The sequence below is a fragment of the Ovis aries genome, chromosome 6, assembly GCF_016772045.2.
Source record: "Ovis aries strain OAR_USU_Benz2616 breed Rambouillet chromosome 6, ARS-UI_Ramb_v3.0, whole genome shotgun sequence".
Lineage (NCBI taxonomy): Eukaryota > Metazoa > Chordata > Mammalia > Artiodactyla > Bovidae > Ovis > Ovis aries.
Window position 1 is genome coordinate 103,870,877 of NC_056059.1, and position 16,526 is coordinate 103,887,402.

The 16,526-nt window shown below is 52.4% G+C and overlaps 1 protein-coding gene across 1 annotated transcript; it reads left to right on the plus strand.

Moving 5' to 3' along the window:
• Positions 1-4,630: 4,630 nt before the first annotated feature.
• LOC121819790 (janus kinase and microtubule-interacting protein 2-like) lies at positions 4,631-10,127 on the plus strand. Its single transcript, XM_042251092.1, has 3 exons — positions 4,631-5,048; positions 6,416-6,493; positions 9,891-10,127. The coding sequence occupies exons 1-3, from the start codon at positions 5,025-5,027 to the stop codon at positions 10,125-10,127; spliced, it is 339 nt and encodes a 112-aa protein (XP_042107026.1). The 5' UTR covers positions 4,631-5,024.
• The last annotated feature ends 6,399 nt before the right edge of the window (positions 10,128-16,526 follow it).

A 16,526-nucleotide genomic window follows, 5' to 3' on the forward strand; every position in this document is an offset into this window, starting at 1 on the left:
GCCTCTGCCAGGTACCAAATTCTCCCACCTGTACCCTTCCCAATAAGCTCCTCCCCACATGCAGCAAACAGAGGTCTTTATAGACTCACAGCCTTGGCCCCACCTCAGACCTTCAGGGCTCCTCTACAGTTGTGCAAGGTGAGTGGCATAGATCCCTTGTACACTGAGAACACGGGGCCTGCCTGGCATGCGGCTGCTATCTACTTTGACCCTGTCGCCCACTCCTTGCCCACCTATAGCAGCCCCTGCTGGTCGCTGACCATAGAGTCCCAAGTTGGACGGCCAGCGCCATGCTCTGCTTCCTAAATGCAGAGACCTGTGCCAGGCGGCCTCGCCTACCAGCACCCTCTGACACCCCACAAGGGTGGTGGCAGGAGTGATGGGGGCCGGGTTGGCACAATACTCAGGACTGGTGCTTAGAAGTTGGACTCTGTGCCAGTGAGAGGGGCCCAGCTCCTCATTTGGGACAGTCCATGGAGACTGGACTTAGAGACAGATGTCCTCTCATTTTTTCAGGGACATGTCTCACTTTCTGTGCTGCTGCGATTGAAGACCCAGTGTTTGGGAGGTGCTGTGTCTCCCTCTCAGAGAGAAATGGCGCTGAGCGCGCACAGCCAGAGGAAAAGTGGGTCAGTGGGACCCTGGAAGCACCTACAGGTCAGCCAGGATGCCCAAGTGTCCTGTTTGCCCGGGATGTGGGATTTCAGTGCTGAGACGGGGACAGTCCCAGGCAAACAGGGACAAGCTGGACACCCTGGAGCTGACAGGTGCTGTAGGAAAGCTGGCCGTGGGACCCAGAGCCCCGGTGACATCCTCAGCCAGCCCCCCTCAACCGAGTCATTGAAAATTGCCATTCAATTCTGGTATCCGACCAAACTGAGGTACACTTCAATTTTCTCTCTAAGAGCATGAAACCCCTTTCATAGCCTGTGAGTGAAGTCCCACTCAAACTAGTTTGCATGGCCCTGGGCATTCGGGTGCTGGTGCTAGGTGCTAAGTCGCTTCAGTCGTGTCTGACTCTTTGCGACCCCATGGACTGTAGCCCACCAGGCTCCTCTGTCCGTGGGATTCTCCAGGCAAGAATACTGGAGTGGGGCACCATTCCTCCTCCAGGAGATCTTCCCAACCCGGGGATCAAACCCATATCGCTTCTGTCCCCTGCACTGGCAGATGGACACCAGAGCCACCTGGGTGTGCAAATGGGGTCCTGCCTGGGAAGCTCACCCTTCTCCCATCACCACCTGGGGAAGCCCTTCTCCTCCTGGAAGGTCTGGCCCATCTCAGCACCCGCCAGACCCACCTCTGGTCAATGGAGTCCAAGATCAGGGGTGTTGCCTTGCTGCCCGCCACCCACCACCACACAGAGGCTGAGCAGAGAACACGGGATGTCCAGGGGCATACAAGCAATCACAAATCACTTCTCTGCTCCCACAAGGTCAAAATCAGTCAAAGATGGAAGTTTTTAAAAATCCGGGCTCTCACTGGTAACAACAGATAGGAGAAATGTGGCTTAGGCCACAGGCAGGTTTTCTAGTAGTTGGCCCAGAATCAAGGCCTTGGGACCCTTCTCTGAAAGGAGGGTTGGGTCTTCAAGGAGGAAGTTCCCCACCCCTGGGCTCTGAGACCAGAGTCCTGCACTGGTTGGCAAAGTGCCAACGTGGGGGGGGGGGAGAGGGCAGTGTTCACTGGCCATGCCTACCATGAGAGGCCCTCTCCCCGTGCCCCGTGGGCTGTCTCACTTCTCCTTCAGTGTTTTGGGTGCAGCAGGTGCCCTGTCCCCAAGCCTCTCCCTTCTGGAGGATGGCACAGCCCTGAATTCCCTCCCAGAGCGAGGGCCCATAGACATCTGGTGGGACTCTGATATGAAATCCGTGCCCTCACATGCCCGGGTGCCCAGGGCCAGCACTTTCTGTCCTCACTTTACTCCCTCAGTGGGTGGAAAGGACCTGTCAAGTTTTTCTGTGTGTGTGCCTGTTGTGAGCGGGCTTCCCCCGTGGCTCAGCTGGTAAGGAATCCGCCTGCAATGCAGGAGACCCTGGTTTGATTCCTGGGTCAGGGAGATCCCCTGGAGAAGGGATAGGCTACCCACTCCAGTATTCATGGGCTTCCCTAGTAGCTCAGCTGGGAAAGAATCTGCCTGCAATGCAGGAGACCCTGGTTTGATTCTTGGGTCAGGGAGATCCTCTGGAGAAGAGATAGGCTACCCGCTCTAGTATGCTTGGGCTTCCCTGTTGGCTCAGACAGTAAAGAATCTGCCTACAGTGTGGGAGATCTGGGTTCCATCTGTGGGTCAGGAAGATCCCCTGGAGAAGAGCATGGCAACTCACTCTGATATTCTTGCCTGGAAAATCCCCATGGACAGAGGAACCTGGCAGGCTACAGTCCATGGGGTCAGAAAGAGTTGGACACGACTAAGTGACTAAGTACAGACAGCTAATATACAAAGCAAAATGTTTTAGGGTTTTTTTTGAATGCATAATGTGCATAGCAAATCTTTTTTCTTAGCAATAAGAAAAAAACTAGGCATCATATTCTATAAAAGCGAAGAGCAGCTTGTTGTAAGGGTTCGAAACTGGACTCTCTTTCCATTTTAGTTTATTCATTTTATGATTGCTTGCCTTAGAATAGTACAAAGAAAGTGTTTTTCATTCCTTGTCAAAAATATGTTTCCCAGTTTCTAAGACACTGCACACCCACTCAGCCTAGTCTAAGGAAATGCTGTGTTGGGCACCTGCTCCCACGGCTGCCTCTGTAGCCACCCTTGGGGGCACAGCAAACGTGAACTCTAGGGGGAGGCTCTGTGGGTGCAGCTTTATCTAGGCTTGTTCCTGCTATGGAGCCAGCATGCGCCCCACACATCTCCTCAGCCCCGCCTCCCCCTTCCTTCAGCAAGTGACTGTCGGAGCTTGCTTCAGGCCAGGCCCCGGGCTGGGTGAGGAAACTTAACAGAGCACGCCCCATGTGGTGGGACAAGGGAAGCAGCAATCTGTCAGCTGAGAGCTGTGCCAGGATCCGTGGAAGGCCTCGGATCCCACAAACTCAGGAAGCAGGGCAGGCTTCCTGGAGGAAAGAAAGAAAGAAAGTGAAGTCGCTCAGTCGTGTCTGACTCTTTGCGACCCCATGAACCGTAGCCCACCTGGCTCCTCCGTCCATGGAATTTTCCAGGCAAGAACACTGGAGTGGGTTGCTATTTCCTTCTCCAGGGGATCTTCCTGACCCAGGGATCTAACCCAGGTCTCCTGCATTGTGGGCAAATTACTGTCTGAGCCAACAGGGAAGCCTTCCTGGAGGAAGTGACACCTAACACAGGTCCACAGGCTGAGTAGATGTTACCTCTATACAGACCCGGGCGGAGGCTGGGGATGGAAGTGGTGACGTTCCGGGCAGAGAGAGGAGGTGGGCAGAGGCCCTGAGGTGAGGGAAGGCGGGGCTGTTCCCCCAGCGTTGTCAGGAGTGCCAGGCTCTCCTGGGAGGCTCTAAGTGGGAGCAGGGAAGGTCCACAAGTAGATGCTAAGTGTTTCTGAGGGAAGGCACTGGCCGAAGGGGATTTGGAGTTGGACTCAAGCTTAGGGGCTGAGAGGGGGCCTGCCTTGGGCGGTGGCAATGGAGAGTGGTGGGCGGGGTTTTGAACCAAGAGGAGGTAGAACCAACACGGGAAGTGAAGAGGGTGGAGCTATGGCTGTTCTCAGCTTTCCCTTCCGGGGTCAAGGTGAAGAGCTATGGCCGCTCTCAGTTCCCTTCCAGGGTAAAGAGGAGATGGGGTCTTCCCTGTAGAGGGGGGCCAGTGAGCCCTTTCTCAGGGGCTTGAGGCGTCAGGCTGTGGGAGACATGTCTGGGCTAAAGGGGGCATTTCAGAGACATTTCAAAGAGGGAGAACCCATAAGGGAGGTGAGAACCCCCAAAGGAGAACCCCTCGAGGAGAGAGGATGACCAAGGACAGGGGCTCTAAGGGCCCCGAGAGTCCAGGAGGGGCAGCCATGTCCAGAGGAGGAGGACAAGAGGTCTGGGGTGTCGGGACGGGGCCCGTCCACAGGCGAGTAGCAGGCAAGCCCCGTGGCAAGGAGTTCGTCTGTGGGCTTTAGCAACGAGGAGGTGAATATTCATACATAGTGTCAAACCCGACCCTCCTGGACACCCTAAAACATCCTCCACAGAGTGTCACCCAGTTACCTGGACCTCCCCCCCCCCCCCCGCCCCGGCTCTCAGGTGGACTCCTCGTAAAGAGACACCTGCATGCCCACACTTAAGGGGCAGCTGCCTGTGCCTGCTTACCCCCAGCCCAGACCTGAGAATGGGCAGACACACCCCCATCACCAGCCCATCCAGCTGCCCCCACGGGTTCTCTCAGGCCATCACAGCCTACCTGGTCAGAACCCCCTTCATTCCTGCACCCCATGGTGCCCCTGGCTGTTCAGACATGCCCCAGGTGGCTGCAGGGGGCAGCTGTGGGGGTGCAGACCTGTGGGCAGGGTACAAAACCCCGCTTCTCACCTGTGTGACCTTAGACAAGTGACTTAATTTAGCTGCCATGTCCTCACCTGCAGTGTGGAGTGACGCTGCCTTCTCCACGGGGTGGTTGTGAGGGGGATGGGTGAGGTCCCAGGCGGGAAGCCACCAGTACACAGCAGGGAAGAACCCAGGGAGGCTTGCCCGCCCACCTGGGGGGCTCTCAGGACACACGCTCACAGCCTTCCACACGGGTCCACCGTGCATACCCACCACCTCCTCTACATACAGGCTCACCTGGACACACACCTCACACCCACCTTCACGTACATATGCACATGTGTGTACCCATGATTCCTAAGCAAACATCTGTTGAAGCTGAAACATCTGTGCAGACTATGAAATTCCATTTCAAGGACCACCATGGGACATGTGGGGGGACCCCTCTGGGCCAGGAGCCTCCTCAAGGAGGGCGGCCCGATGATGGGCACTGGTTCTGACTAGCTGCGCTCTCTGTCCCTGCTGTTTTCCAGTGGCTGAAGCAAATAGAGGGAACGGAGGCGGCCCTGACCCAGAAGATGCTAGACTTGGAGAAGGAGAAGGTAAAGGACATGCCCCAACCCTGGGAGGGAGGGGGTTGACAGAGTGCAGATAACTCGCTTCCCAGGAAGGATTTACGTGTGTTTTGTGTTGATTTGCATGTATTTCTAAATTTTGCTTTTGCTTTCATCCCTATCCGGTGTGGTCATCATCTATTCACTCAGTTATTCACTTGATACATCTTTTGGAGCCTCTGTGATCCTGGAAACTATGACAGTTTTAGGGGTTCAGTAATGAATAGCAGGGTCCCTGCCTTGAGGGTCTAGCCCAAAAGCCCATGGGGACATGTGCATGGGAGCGGACAGCCACGGTGCAGCATGAGAACCTTAGGAGAGGCAGGTCAGTGATATGGAAGCAGATGGACCAGGGGCTCCGGAGACACAAAGAAGGGGCTCCCGTCTTCGCTTGCCCCTTCCTGGACTTGAGTTTGGGAGAGACACCCTGGACCTCCTTTTTCTTATGGCTAATGAGGTTTTCTATCTCCATCTCGGTGAGCTGGAGGGATGAGCGATGCTGGACGCATAGCCCATTATCACAGTGCTTGGCACCTATGGGCACCTGATTAACAGTGATGGTGGCTATTCACCAGGGGCCCTGGGCATAGAGCAGGATCTGTCATACCCAGTCTGGGGATGTTGGAGAAGGCTGCCAGAAGAGATGGTTCTTGAGCTTTCAAAGACCAATTTCCCCAAGTAGAAGTGAGGGGAATAAGGAAGAGCCTGAGGCCTGGAAGCAGTGTGTGGCATGGGAAGAGCCCTGAACTGAATCCCCAGGCCTGGGCATCTAGTCCACCTCCATCACCAGTGAACCGTGGCATCTAGAACAAGGCACTGGTCCTCTCTGGCCCTCTGTTTCCTCCTCTACAGAATCAAGTGGCTGCAACAGCTGAGCTCTAACCCTGAAATCCTCCAGTCAGTAACAGGAAGATATTGGGGTTCTGGAGAACTCATGCTTGGGGGGGACTGAGTGATGGAGGGTGAGGAGAACATGTCCAGCAGGGAGAGTACCCAGGAGATGGGTGATGCTGCTGGTGGGGGGAGAAAGAGCCACATCAGAGAACTATTGAAATGGTCTTCAGAAGGATTCCTACAACCTGGGCTTGGGAACCAGGCCAGGCACCCAAGAGGAAGGAAGCTGGGGGTGTGGGGAAAGGCTTGATGGAGGTTCCTGGGCCTGGGAGGCTCCTGCTGGGGGTTCACACAGAAGCGACCAGGGCAGATCTGACCCCCCTTCTCACTCGAGCACCTGATGGGTCCCCACCTCGGTGGGACTGTCACTCCCCAGCGAGTGTGAGTAGGCTGGCTCTGAAGAGCTGCCTGGTGATGAGTCCTTGTGCTGATCTTGACCCTGGGCACCTCCTCTTTTTCAGGATCTGTTCAGCAGGCAGAAGGGCTACCTGGAGGAGGAGCTGGATTACAGGAAGCAAGCCCTCGACCAGGCTTACCTGGTAGGACCGGAAGTGGGTTGGATGTTCTGGTTCTTTAGACTCAGCACTACAGGCTGCTCTCCCTTGGGGGGTGATGGCGAATGTGGGGTCCATGACGTGCTGCATGGGCGAGATCGCAATGCCACCTCCACGTTTCGGTTTCAACCTGAACAACTGTACAGATAAATGGTCACTTTTTCCAAGTCAGTCATGATTTTTCCAATATATTTACTTAGCTTGATCAATTTCTCTGGGCATACTTATTCAGTTCTGGGCTTCTCTGGTGGCTCAGCCAGTTAAGAATCTGCCTGCAATGTGGGAGACCTGGGTTCACTTCCTGGGTTAGGAGGATCCCCTGGAGGAGGGCATGGCAACCCACTCCAGTATTCTTGCCTGGAGAATCCCCATGGCCAGAGAAGCCTGGCAGGCTACAGTCCACTGGGTCGCAAAGAGTTGGACACCACTGAACAACTCAGCACACACACTCAGTTCTAGTAACCATTTGAGATGAAGGAAAAGAAACTTTCTGCTTATTTATTTTTATTAATATTTATTTACATGCTTAAAGCCCAGAGCAAGCTTTCCCATAAGTAGCAAAAAGAGACAGTCACAAAGGAACACAGAAGTGGGACTTCCCAGGCAGTTCAGTGGCTAAGACTCACGCTTGCACTGCAGGGGCATGGGTTTCGATCCCTGGTTGGGGAACTGAGATCCCACATGCTACATGGCATGGCAAAAAAAATTTTTTTTAAAAAAGAACACAGGTAAAGCAGTGAGTGGAGGGCAGGTGATCATCAGAACAAGAATTATTTGTCGTGAGGTTCTGTGCAACATCAAGCCTGGGTCACAGAACCAGTTGCAGGCTTCCAGGTGATGAGTGTAAGGAGGGACCATGTTCAGGTTCATAGGTCATATGACTTTGAGGGGGCATTTCCTGAATGTTCCCCACATCAGAGAGAACTCTGAGCTCAAGGCTGCTTTTTCAGGAAGAAGCAGTGAGTAGCAACATCTGGAGCAAGACTTTGCCTAGATCATTTGTAGCTAAGTCTTTTGACAAAGAGGGTTTCCACCTAACAAACGCAGAATCAATAACTAAACATTAACTTGCAATCCCCACTTCCATAAATACAGAGAGCAGGAGGCTGGGCTTAGCACAGGCAGGATGTTCTGGATGTGAAGGCTGGTCCGCCTCCCCTTGACACTTCACGTCCAGGCTCCGGAGGCTTGAACCCCTAGGGCAGGGAGCTGCAGATGGTGAAGGTCTGGAAGGTTTCAGCCTCATCAAGACAAGGCGTTTTCCTCTCGATTGTCATTTCTGGGCATACAATGTTGTAATGGTGGTCAGAGCAACTGAAAAATGAGAACATGTTCATTCTTTTTTCCCTCTCTTTCACTTTTTTGGGTTTTCCTTGATTCTATCAATTCTATCTTGATTCCATCCTTTTGCAAATACCCTTTCTTGCTGCATTATACACCATCTCTGTCCTCCCCTGGGCTTCCCCAGTAAGTTCCAAGGAATACTATTTCAGGGGATAACATGGAAACCTGTGGCCAAAAAAAAGAGGGAGAGTAATTCTGTTGACCTCTGGCTTCTTAATATGCTTAAGGATGGGCTGAAACTGCAAGAGGAACAGAGGAAGTCATATGTCAAGTTCACAGGTTCTCGGACTCTCTTCTCAATGGACATCTTGCAAGGCTGGTGTTCCCCAGCACACTCTGGGAAACTCGGTGTCCACCCTTGGCTGTCAAAGTGCTGTGTGCAGAAAGGCCCTGGGGGACCCTGAGAACCTGAGTCCTGGTTCTGTAGAGGAGACCCCTGGGCAGGCTGATCCTGTTGCTGGGTAGAAGCAACATTCTTACCCAAAGAACATTCCAGGAGCTTCTCTGGCGATCCAGTGGTTAAGACTTCAACTTTTAATGCAGGGGGTGTGGGTTCTATAGGGGGTGTGGGTTCTATTCCTGGTCAGAGGGCTAAGATCCCATATGCCTCAAGGCCAGAAAATCAGAATAAACCACAGGGGCAAAATTGTAACAAATTCAATAAAGATTTTAAAAATGATCCACATCAAAAAAAAGGAAAAAGACTATTCCAGAGCCTCAAGTGGGATTTCAGGCACATGTTGAGGTTGGAGCTGTGATCAGTGTGAGGCTGACCTGAAGAGTCAGGGAAGTAAAATGCTCCCGAGGGTGGCAGTGCCATGTGCCCAGGCAGAAGCAAGGACAGCAGGTGCCAGACACACACCTGTGTTCCTTTGTCATCGTGCAGAGTGAGATGGCACAGGGCCACAGTAGAGCTTCTGGAATTGGATGGTGAGATCCTGGCTGGAAACTGGCCACTTGGGGGCCTCCTAGGAGTTCAGCTGCTGAAGGGGGGCAGCCAGCAGACACAGGCAAGCTCCCACTCCATGGGGACCCCTTAGCTGTGTCAGTGGACACATTCCCACCTTCTAGTTTCCTGGGGTGATCGCTGGAATTGGGAGAGAGGAAGCCAATGCCTATTGGCTAAAATTGGTCTGGTGGGCCTGGAATTCCCTTGCAGAGTTGGCATAGCTGTGCTGAAATGGGGGAGGCTACAGGAGCAAATGGCCACAGGCACAGAGGGCTACCTGTGTTGACCCTCTACTTCATACCACCTCCTGTCTCTTCCTGGCAGTTTCCATTAAAACTGGTTGTTGGTCGGTAGCATCTTGGGAAAAGAAGGAGCTGCTCCTAGCAAGGGATTCAGGTGGGGATTTAGGGGAAAAGAGAAGGAAATACTTCTTACTCTCTTTCATCCCTAGATATTCCTATAAGGTAACTGTATTTAAGTGTCTCACCGTGAAGTTGAAAAGAAATAACATCCTCTCAGGATGAAAACTCCAAGCTTTCACAAAGATCTCCTCCATTGGCTACTAATCTCTCATGTGCTTTGCTAACCAAGGGAGTCTTGCTTTTCGCGGGGAGGAGGGAGCAATGAGGACATTGCCCCCAGTTGCTTGGGGTTGAAATCGCTTTTCTCATGAGCCAGCTGAACGACAAGTGCCTGCAATTTGGAACACATTTTCCCACGCTACTCCAGATAAAAGAGATTTGTTTCCCAAGCTGGAGACAGTAAATTGGAAGCCAAGGATAAAAATAAAGATGAGTCCAATCAAACTCTCTTTGAATCAGATATTTTAAGGAGAGGTTATGACTGTTTTTTCTTTATCTGTAGAGAGCAGAACATCTTGATTGAATAGAGTAAGACATGTTCTCAAAACTGTGTGCAGGGGGCTGGAAGGGGCTCCCTCACCCCACCCCGCTCTGCTCGGCCCGCCTGCCTGCCTCCCCACCCCGCCCAAGATCCCCCAGCTCAGCCTCGCTCAGCTGCAGGGTCCTGGGGTTTCCTGTCCCCCTCACCTTGTGACCTCCCACTGTCTGTGTCATGTGGGTCGCTCAGAAAATCCAGGAGCTGGAGGCCACGCTGTACGATGCGCTGCAACAGGAGCCGGGGCGGAGGGCCAGCGAGGCGCTGAGCGAGGGCCAGCGGGAGGACCTGCAGGCCGCCGTGGAGAAGCTGCGCCGGCAGATCCTGCGGCAGAGCCGGGAGTTCGACAGTCAGATCCTGCGGGAGCGCATGGAGCTGCTGCAACAGGCCCAGCAGGTAGGGGAGGGGCCGGCAGGGAGAGGGGCCTAGCTGGTAGGGGTGGGGCAGGCAAGTGGGGGAGGGACTGGTAGGGGGAGGGGCCCAGCAGGTGGGGAAGGGGCCGACAGGTAAGGCAAAAGACAGGCAGGGAGGGGAAGGCCCAGTTGGTAGGGAGACTGGCCAACAGGTAGGGGAAAGGACAGTCAGGTAAGGGGAGGGGCCAGCAGGTGGTGGGCGGGGCGGTAGGGAGAGGGGCCCAGCAGGTAGGGAGAGGGGAGGGGCAGGCAGGTAGCGGGAGGGGCCCAGCAGGTAGGGAGAGGGGTCAGTAGGTAGGGGGAGGGGTCCAGCAGGTAGGGGTGGGGATGGCCATGTAAGGGAAGGGACCTAGCAGGTAGGGGGAGGGGCAGACAGGTAGGGGCGGGGGCCGGCAGGTAGTGACAAGGACCTGGCAGGTAGGAGCAGGCGTCCCGCCGGGCACCACTGTCCACCGTCCCCACTTCTCCACCCCTCCTGCCCCCTGTCGGCACACTGACACCTCTGAGGGCCCATTCGCTGGAGAGCTGGCCGTAAAGCAGGTTTCCGTGAAGTGGGGGTGTCTTCCCGTGGACGCCCTCATAACCCGGTGAACCCTCAGTGATTGGAAGGGGGTGTTGCTTACGGGCACACTATACAGCCCACTGTTTCTAATCATACATTTGAACAAGGTCCCCACCCTGCCAAATGGTAACACAAACCAAAACGAGGCGTCCCCACTTCCTCCAGCATCTGTCTTCTGTTTAAACTCAGGTTCTTGTAACCAGGGGCGCCGGCGGGCCAGTTTACTTTAGGGCTGTATTTTGTGATGACGACTGCTTTGAGGACTGGACCAGGAAGCTGTATCACTTGTTACCTCTGAGCACCGAATGTATTCCCAAGTGTGTGCGGCGTCCTGTGTGAGCTTCTTGTGCTGCTGAGCCCACGGGGGCCTGATTCCCAGGACCCGTCGTGCTGCTGGAGCTGAGGCGGCCCCAGGGTCTGGCCGTCCTTGGAGGCTCACTGCTTTAGATCTCTTACCCCACGGCACTCCTGCGGGTGGGACGATTACCTCCGAGACTCAGGAAGGTTAACTCATGTGCCTGAAGGCCCTACAGCTCATAAGGAATCTTGACAGTGCGGAAGGATCTAGATAACCAGTGGGAGTCGATGGCACCGAAGGAGAGGGAGACAGAATTGGAAGAAGGAGCCGGTGGAGAAGTGCCTTCTGTCCCAGGCAGCAGAGCCGGATTCCCGTTGAGTGCGAAAAGGGCGGGGCAGGCACAGCTGACTGCGTTTGGTTGAGGAGTGAAAGGGCCGTGACCAAAGGGGAAAGGGTAACTGGAGGTATGAACGCGAGCTCTTCATTCCATTCTTGATTTGGGCAAAGGGACCCCGGGCAGCCCCTGCAGGAGCCGCTGGGCTCCTGTGCCGCTGTGATCTGCTCGCCAGCTACTGAGCTAGCCGGCTCTGATGGGCGTGGCTCCTGAGCGCCCCGCCTCTGATGGGCGTGGCCCCGAGCCAGTCCGATGTCTGCAGCACACACAACACATGCAACAGACAACTTTCAGCGCACGACACAATATAGCACAGCACAGCACCGTCAGGGGCTCTGGCAGCACTCGGCCGTATCTGACCCAGCCTGGGGCACCGGATGCCTGGTTTGACCAGAAGGACACGTCCCAGTTTGCCGTGGGCTGCGGCGGTCCGTTTTGCCTGCATCTAGCCCATAGGATGCAGTGACGTCACCACTGTGACTCCTGTGGACGTTTTATTTTTCAAGCGCTGTTAACTAAGGGGAAAAGTGGATGCAGAGGGCGAAAAATCAATCAGCACATGGCCCCTTTCCCAACAGACGCATTTGGCCCATCTGCACCATGTTCCGCTGTAGTGAAGATTGGAGCTAATCCACTCATGCCAACTTGCTTTGTCCTACCCCTCCCCAGCCCCACAACCTCTGTCCCTGCCAATCCATCCACTCCACCCCAGAAGACTTCCTAACACAGTGCAGTACCACCCTTGCCCAAAGACCCACCCTGGCTCCTCAGTGCCCAGAGGATGAAGCTTGGGTTGTGTAACCTGACCTCCTGACACCCCTGGGCCCCGTGCTCACCTCTACAAATGCATCGGCTGCCTCTCACCAGCTTTTCCTGCTCCATGTCACACTGTTTCCATTTGTAACTTTTCTGACATCTGCTTACCATGCATTGTTCTCCAGGCTGGGGACACAGCACTTGCCCTCTTGAGGCTTATATTCCAGAGCAGGGAGACAGACCAGTGCTGGCACTTAGAGGACGCTCAATAAATGTTGGTCCATTGAGGGTCACGCCAACCCTCTGAGTGGGGGCCGTTGATGCAGTTTCACAGGTGAAGTGAGTGAGGCTCAGAGAGGGTAAACAACTTGCCCAAAGTCACACAGCCAGGAAGTGGCAGAGCTGGGATGGTAATCCATATCCTTAGATTGGCAAAACTCTTAAACACTGCCCCTTCCAGCCTCCCATAACCAGGTGAGAGGCCGACCCCGGTTGTTTTTTTTTTAAAGTCATGAAAGACTAGAATGAGTCAGCTTCTCAGGCTGACTTCTTTTTAGATAAAGATACTTTTTTTCACTTAATCTTTTTTTTTTTTAATTTTTTACTTTATATTGGGGGTATTCAGTTCAGTTCAGTTGCTCAGTCGTGTCTGACTCTTTGTGACCCCATGAACCACAGCACACCAGGCCTCCTTATCCATCACCGACTCACGGAGTCCACCCAAAACCATGTAAATCAGAATTACAATGAGGTATCACCTCACACTTGTCAGAATGGCCATTGTCAAAAAATCTTTAAACAATAAATCTGTCGGTGATGCCATCCATCTCATCCTCTATCATCCCCTTCTCCTCCTGCTCTCAATCTTTCCCAGAATCAGGGTCTTTTCAAATGAGTCAGCTCTCTGCATCAGGTGGCCAAAGTATTGGAGCTTCAGCTTCAACATCAGTCCCTCCAATGAACACCGAGAACTAATCACCTTTAGGATGGACTGGTTGGATTTCCCTGCAGTCCAAGGGACTCTCAAGAGTCTTCTCCAACACCACATTTCAAAAGCATCAATTCTTCGGCACTCAGCTTTCTTTATAGTCCAACCCTCACATCCGTACATGACTACTGAGGGTATAGTTGGTTTATATTGTTGTATTAGTTTCAGAAGTACAGCAAAGTGATTCAGTTTTACATATACATATATCCACTTTTTTCAGATTATTTTATTATATGTTATTACATAATGTTGAGTAGAGTTCCCTGTGCTATACAATAGGTCTTTGTTGATAATATATTTCATATGCATATGTTAATCTCAAACTCCTCATTTATCCCTCCAACCCCAATTTTTCCCTTTGGTAACTATAAGTTTGTTTTCAAAGTCTGTGAGTCTGTCTCTGTTTTGTAAGTAAGTTCAAAAAATGGACAAATGATTAAATAGACATTTCTCCAAAGAAGACATACAGATGGCGAAAGAGCACATGAAAAGATGATCAGCATCACTAATGATTAGAGAAATGTAAATCAGAATTACAATGAGGTATCACCTCACACTTGTCAGAATGGCCATTGTCAAAAAATCTTTAAACAATAAATCTGGGGAGAATATGGAGAAAAGGGAACCCTCCTACACTGTTGGTGGGAATGTAAATTGTACAGCCACTATGGACATCAGTATGGAAGTTCCTTCAAAAACTATACACAGAATTACCATATGACCCAGAAATTCCAATTCTGGACATGTATCCATAGAAAACCATACTTTGAAAAGATACATGCACCCCAGTGTTCATGGCAGCACTATTTACAATAACCAGGGCATGGGGGCAACCTAAGTGTCCATCAGCAGAGGAATGGAGAAAGATGATGTGGTCCATACATATGATGGAATATTACTCAGCCATTAAAAATGAAATAATGCCATTTGCAGCAGCATGGATGGACCTAGAGATTATCCTACAGAAGTAATAGCTCTCTGTCTGAAGTAACACAGACAGAGAGAGACAAATGCCACATGACATCACTTATATGTGGGATCTAAAAAAAATGATACAAAGGAACTCAGACTGATTTTCAAAGCCCAGAAGCTGTTCCTGGGACATTTTTGCAAATCCTTCGAAAACTATAAGAGGTTGTCCCCCTTCCATGTGGCACTGTGATTTCCAAGGCACTGTTCCCTGGGTGCCCATTTCACCCCCAGAGTCACAGGGTCACCGTGCAGTTATTACAGAAGAGGGATTCCACAGAGAGATTAATTGATTACATGACACCCCAAAGTCCACCAGCTGATAAATTTGGGGCCCGGAATCCAAACCAGAGTCTGGTTGAGTTTGTGCTCATTTTTAGACCATCCCCGCCTTGCAAGGGAATCTCTGAGGAGCGGTCACTGTCTCCCTCAGGTGAAAGAAGGTTAGAAACATATCCGGTCTCCTTTATGGAGCACATACTCTGCCAACTTTACTCTAAGCATTTTGCAGATGCATTTGCTAAATCCTCAGATGTGGGCAACACTATTACTCCCAATTTACAGATAAGGAAACCAAGGCCAGAGAGGCTGAATTACTTGCCCAAGGTCACATATCTAAGGGGAGGTTTTTTGTGTGTCTTTTCTTTATCAATCCGGGCCTCCCTTGTGGCTCAGCTGGTAAAGAATCCACCTGCAATGCAGGGCACCTGGGTTTGATCCCTGGGTTGGGAAGATCCCCTGGAGAAGGGAAAGGCTACCCACTCTAGTATTCTGGCCTGGAGAATTCCATGGACTGAATAGTCCATGGGGTCGCAGAGTCGAGATGACTGAGTGACTTTCACTTTCTTTTTTTAATCAATTCACTCTATTTTGCTGCCAGTGTGATCTTTCCAAAATCAAAATCTCATCATTTCCCTACTTAAAACCCTTCACAGACTCCCCATGACACCCCTAAATCTGCAAGCTCCTCACCGGAAAGCTTCTCACTGGAACATTGAGACCCTCTGCCCCCTGGCACCGCCAGCTCCCTGCACACACGTGTCATTCCTTCTGCCTGGATCTTTCCCCTTTCCTGCATCTGGAAAGCTACCGTGGGCTGGGTTCTGTGCCTCCTCGGGGCCCCCCAGCCCACACCTCAGTTCCTCACCCCCCTCACCTCTCTGCTCAAGCTTGACCTTCCCTGAGACCCCATGTAAATAACACCCCTTCAAGCTTGACCTTCCCTGAGACCCCATGTAAATAACACCCCTTCCCTTTCCCTACCCCACTTGACTTTCTCTGTGACGTCTGTATTTATCTAGGGCATCATCCATGTATTTCCATAATTCCATTGGCTGAACCTGATGGACCACAAACCCCTCAAGGCCCCAGGCCTATTGAGCCATTCCTGCTGAGTGGGCACAGGGCCTATTGAGCCAAACCTGCTGAGTGGGCACATGTGCCCACAGTGGTGATTCTCAGAGTTGGATCCCCAGAGCAGCAGCATTCCCATCGCCTGGGAATCTGTGGGGAAACACAGCTTCTCAGGCCCCACCCTGGAACTGATGAGTCAGCAACTCTGAGCAGGGCCCCTGGGATCCACAGGGCCTCCAGGTGATGCTGATCTGAGTCTAGGAATCTGGGCAGAAGGTTTCTCCAGGTTTGAGGATGGGTCTACATGCTTAATTCAGGCTGATGTGAATTGCCTGGCCTTCAGTCCGACAGCCTTCTCCCAAGGAATGAGATGTCCGTCTGCATTCAGGACTGGTGAGGCTAGCAGCTATCCTGGCCTATCAACCCTGTTGGGTGATGAAGCCCTATTGGACATATGACAAACTGGAAAAGGTCATGCCTGCCAGACCTCCTGGTGAGATGCTGCGTGGAACTGGAAGAAACAGATTGATAAATTGCTGAGCACCGGTGGGTGTGCACCCCAGGGAGCAGAGCCAGGCAGGTGGCCATCTTTCCCTGTTGGCTCAGGACTGATGAGTTTCTCAAGACTCTGGACATTCAGTGCTAAAACCAGGAATGGCCCAGGCTCACGGGGACAGTTTGTCATCCTTAAACCTAAGAACCTGGGTGGATGCTGCAGCCATGCCCCCCATCAACACTCATCTCCTCTGCCCCTGCTCCCAGGCTCCAGCTAAATAAATCTCGGACATGTCATTTGGTGCTGCTTCAAATCCATGAGCTTTATTGACCTGCCCAAAAGGCACCTCCGTGTCTTGGTCTGATCTTGATGTTTATGTTTTCAAAAGATCCTGCCCTAAGAGTGCAATCTGTTTCCATGCATTTCAAGAACATGCAAAAATCTACCTTTAGGGAGAGGTCAGAATAGAGTCACTTGGGGGCCAGGGAGCCTCCTGAATGCTGAAGAGGCCCCTCAGTCTTGATTCAGGAGGTGGAGAGACAAGGCTGTTCAACATATAAAAGTTAGTCGAGTTGCCCACTTACTGTTTGTATATTAAG

What these genes read in the sequence shown, in the direction of transcription:
- LOC121819790 (XM_042251092.1), top strand. Translation starts at nt 5,025, where the DNA reads ATGCTAGACTTGGAGAAGGAGAAG. An exon ending in TAGACTTGGAGAAGGAGAAG is followed by an intron (nt 5,049 to 6,415) that starts GTAAAGGACATG and finishes CCTCTTTTTCAG; the next exon opens with GATCTGTTCAGCAGGCAGAA. An exon ending in CCCTCGACCAGGCTTACCTG is followed by an intron (nt 6,494 to 9,890) that starts GTAGGACCGGAA and finishes TGGGTCGCTCAG; the next exon opens with AAAATCCAGGAGCTGGAGGC.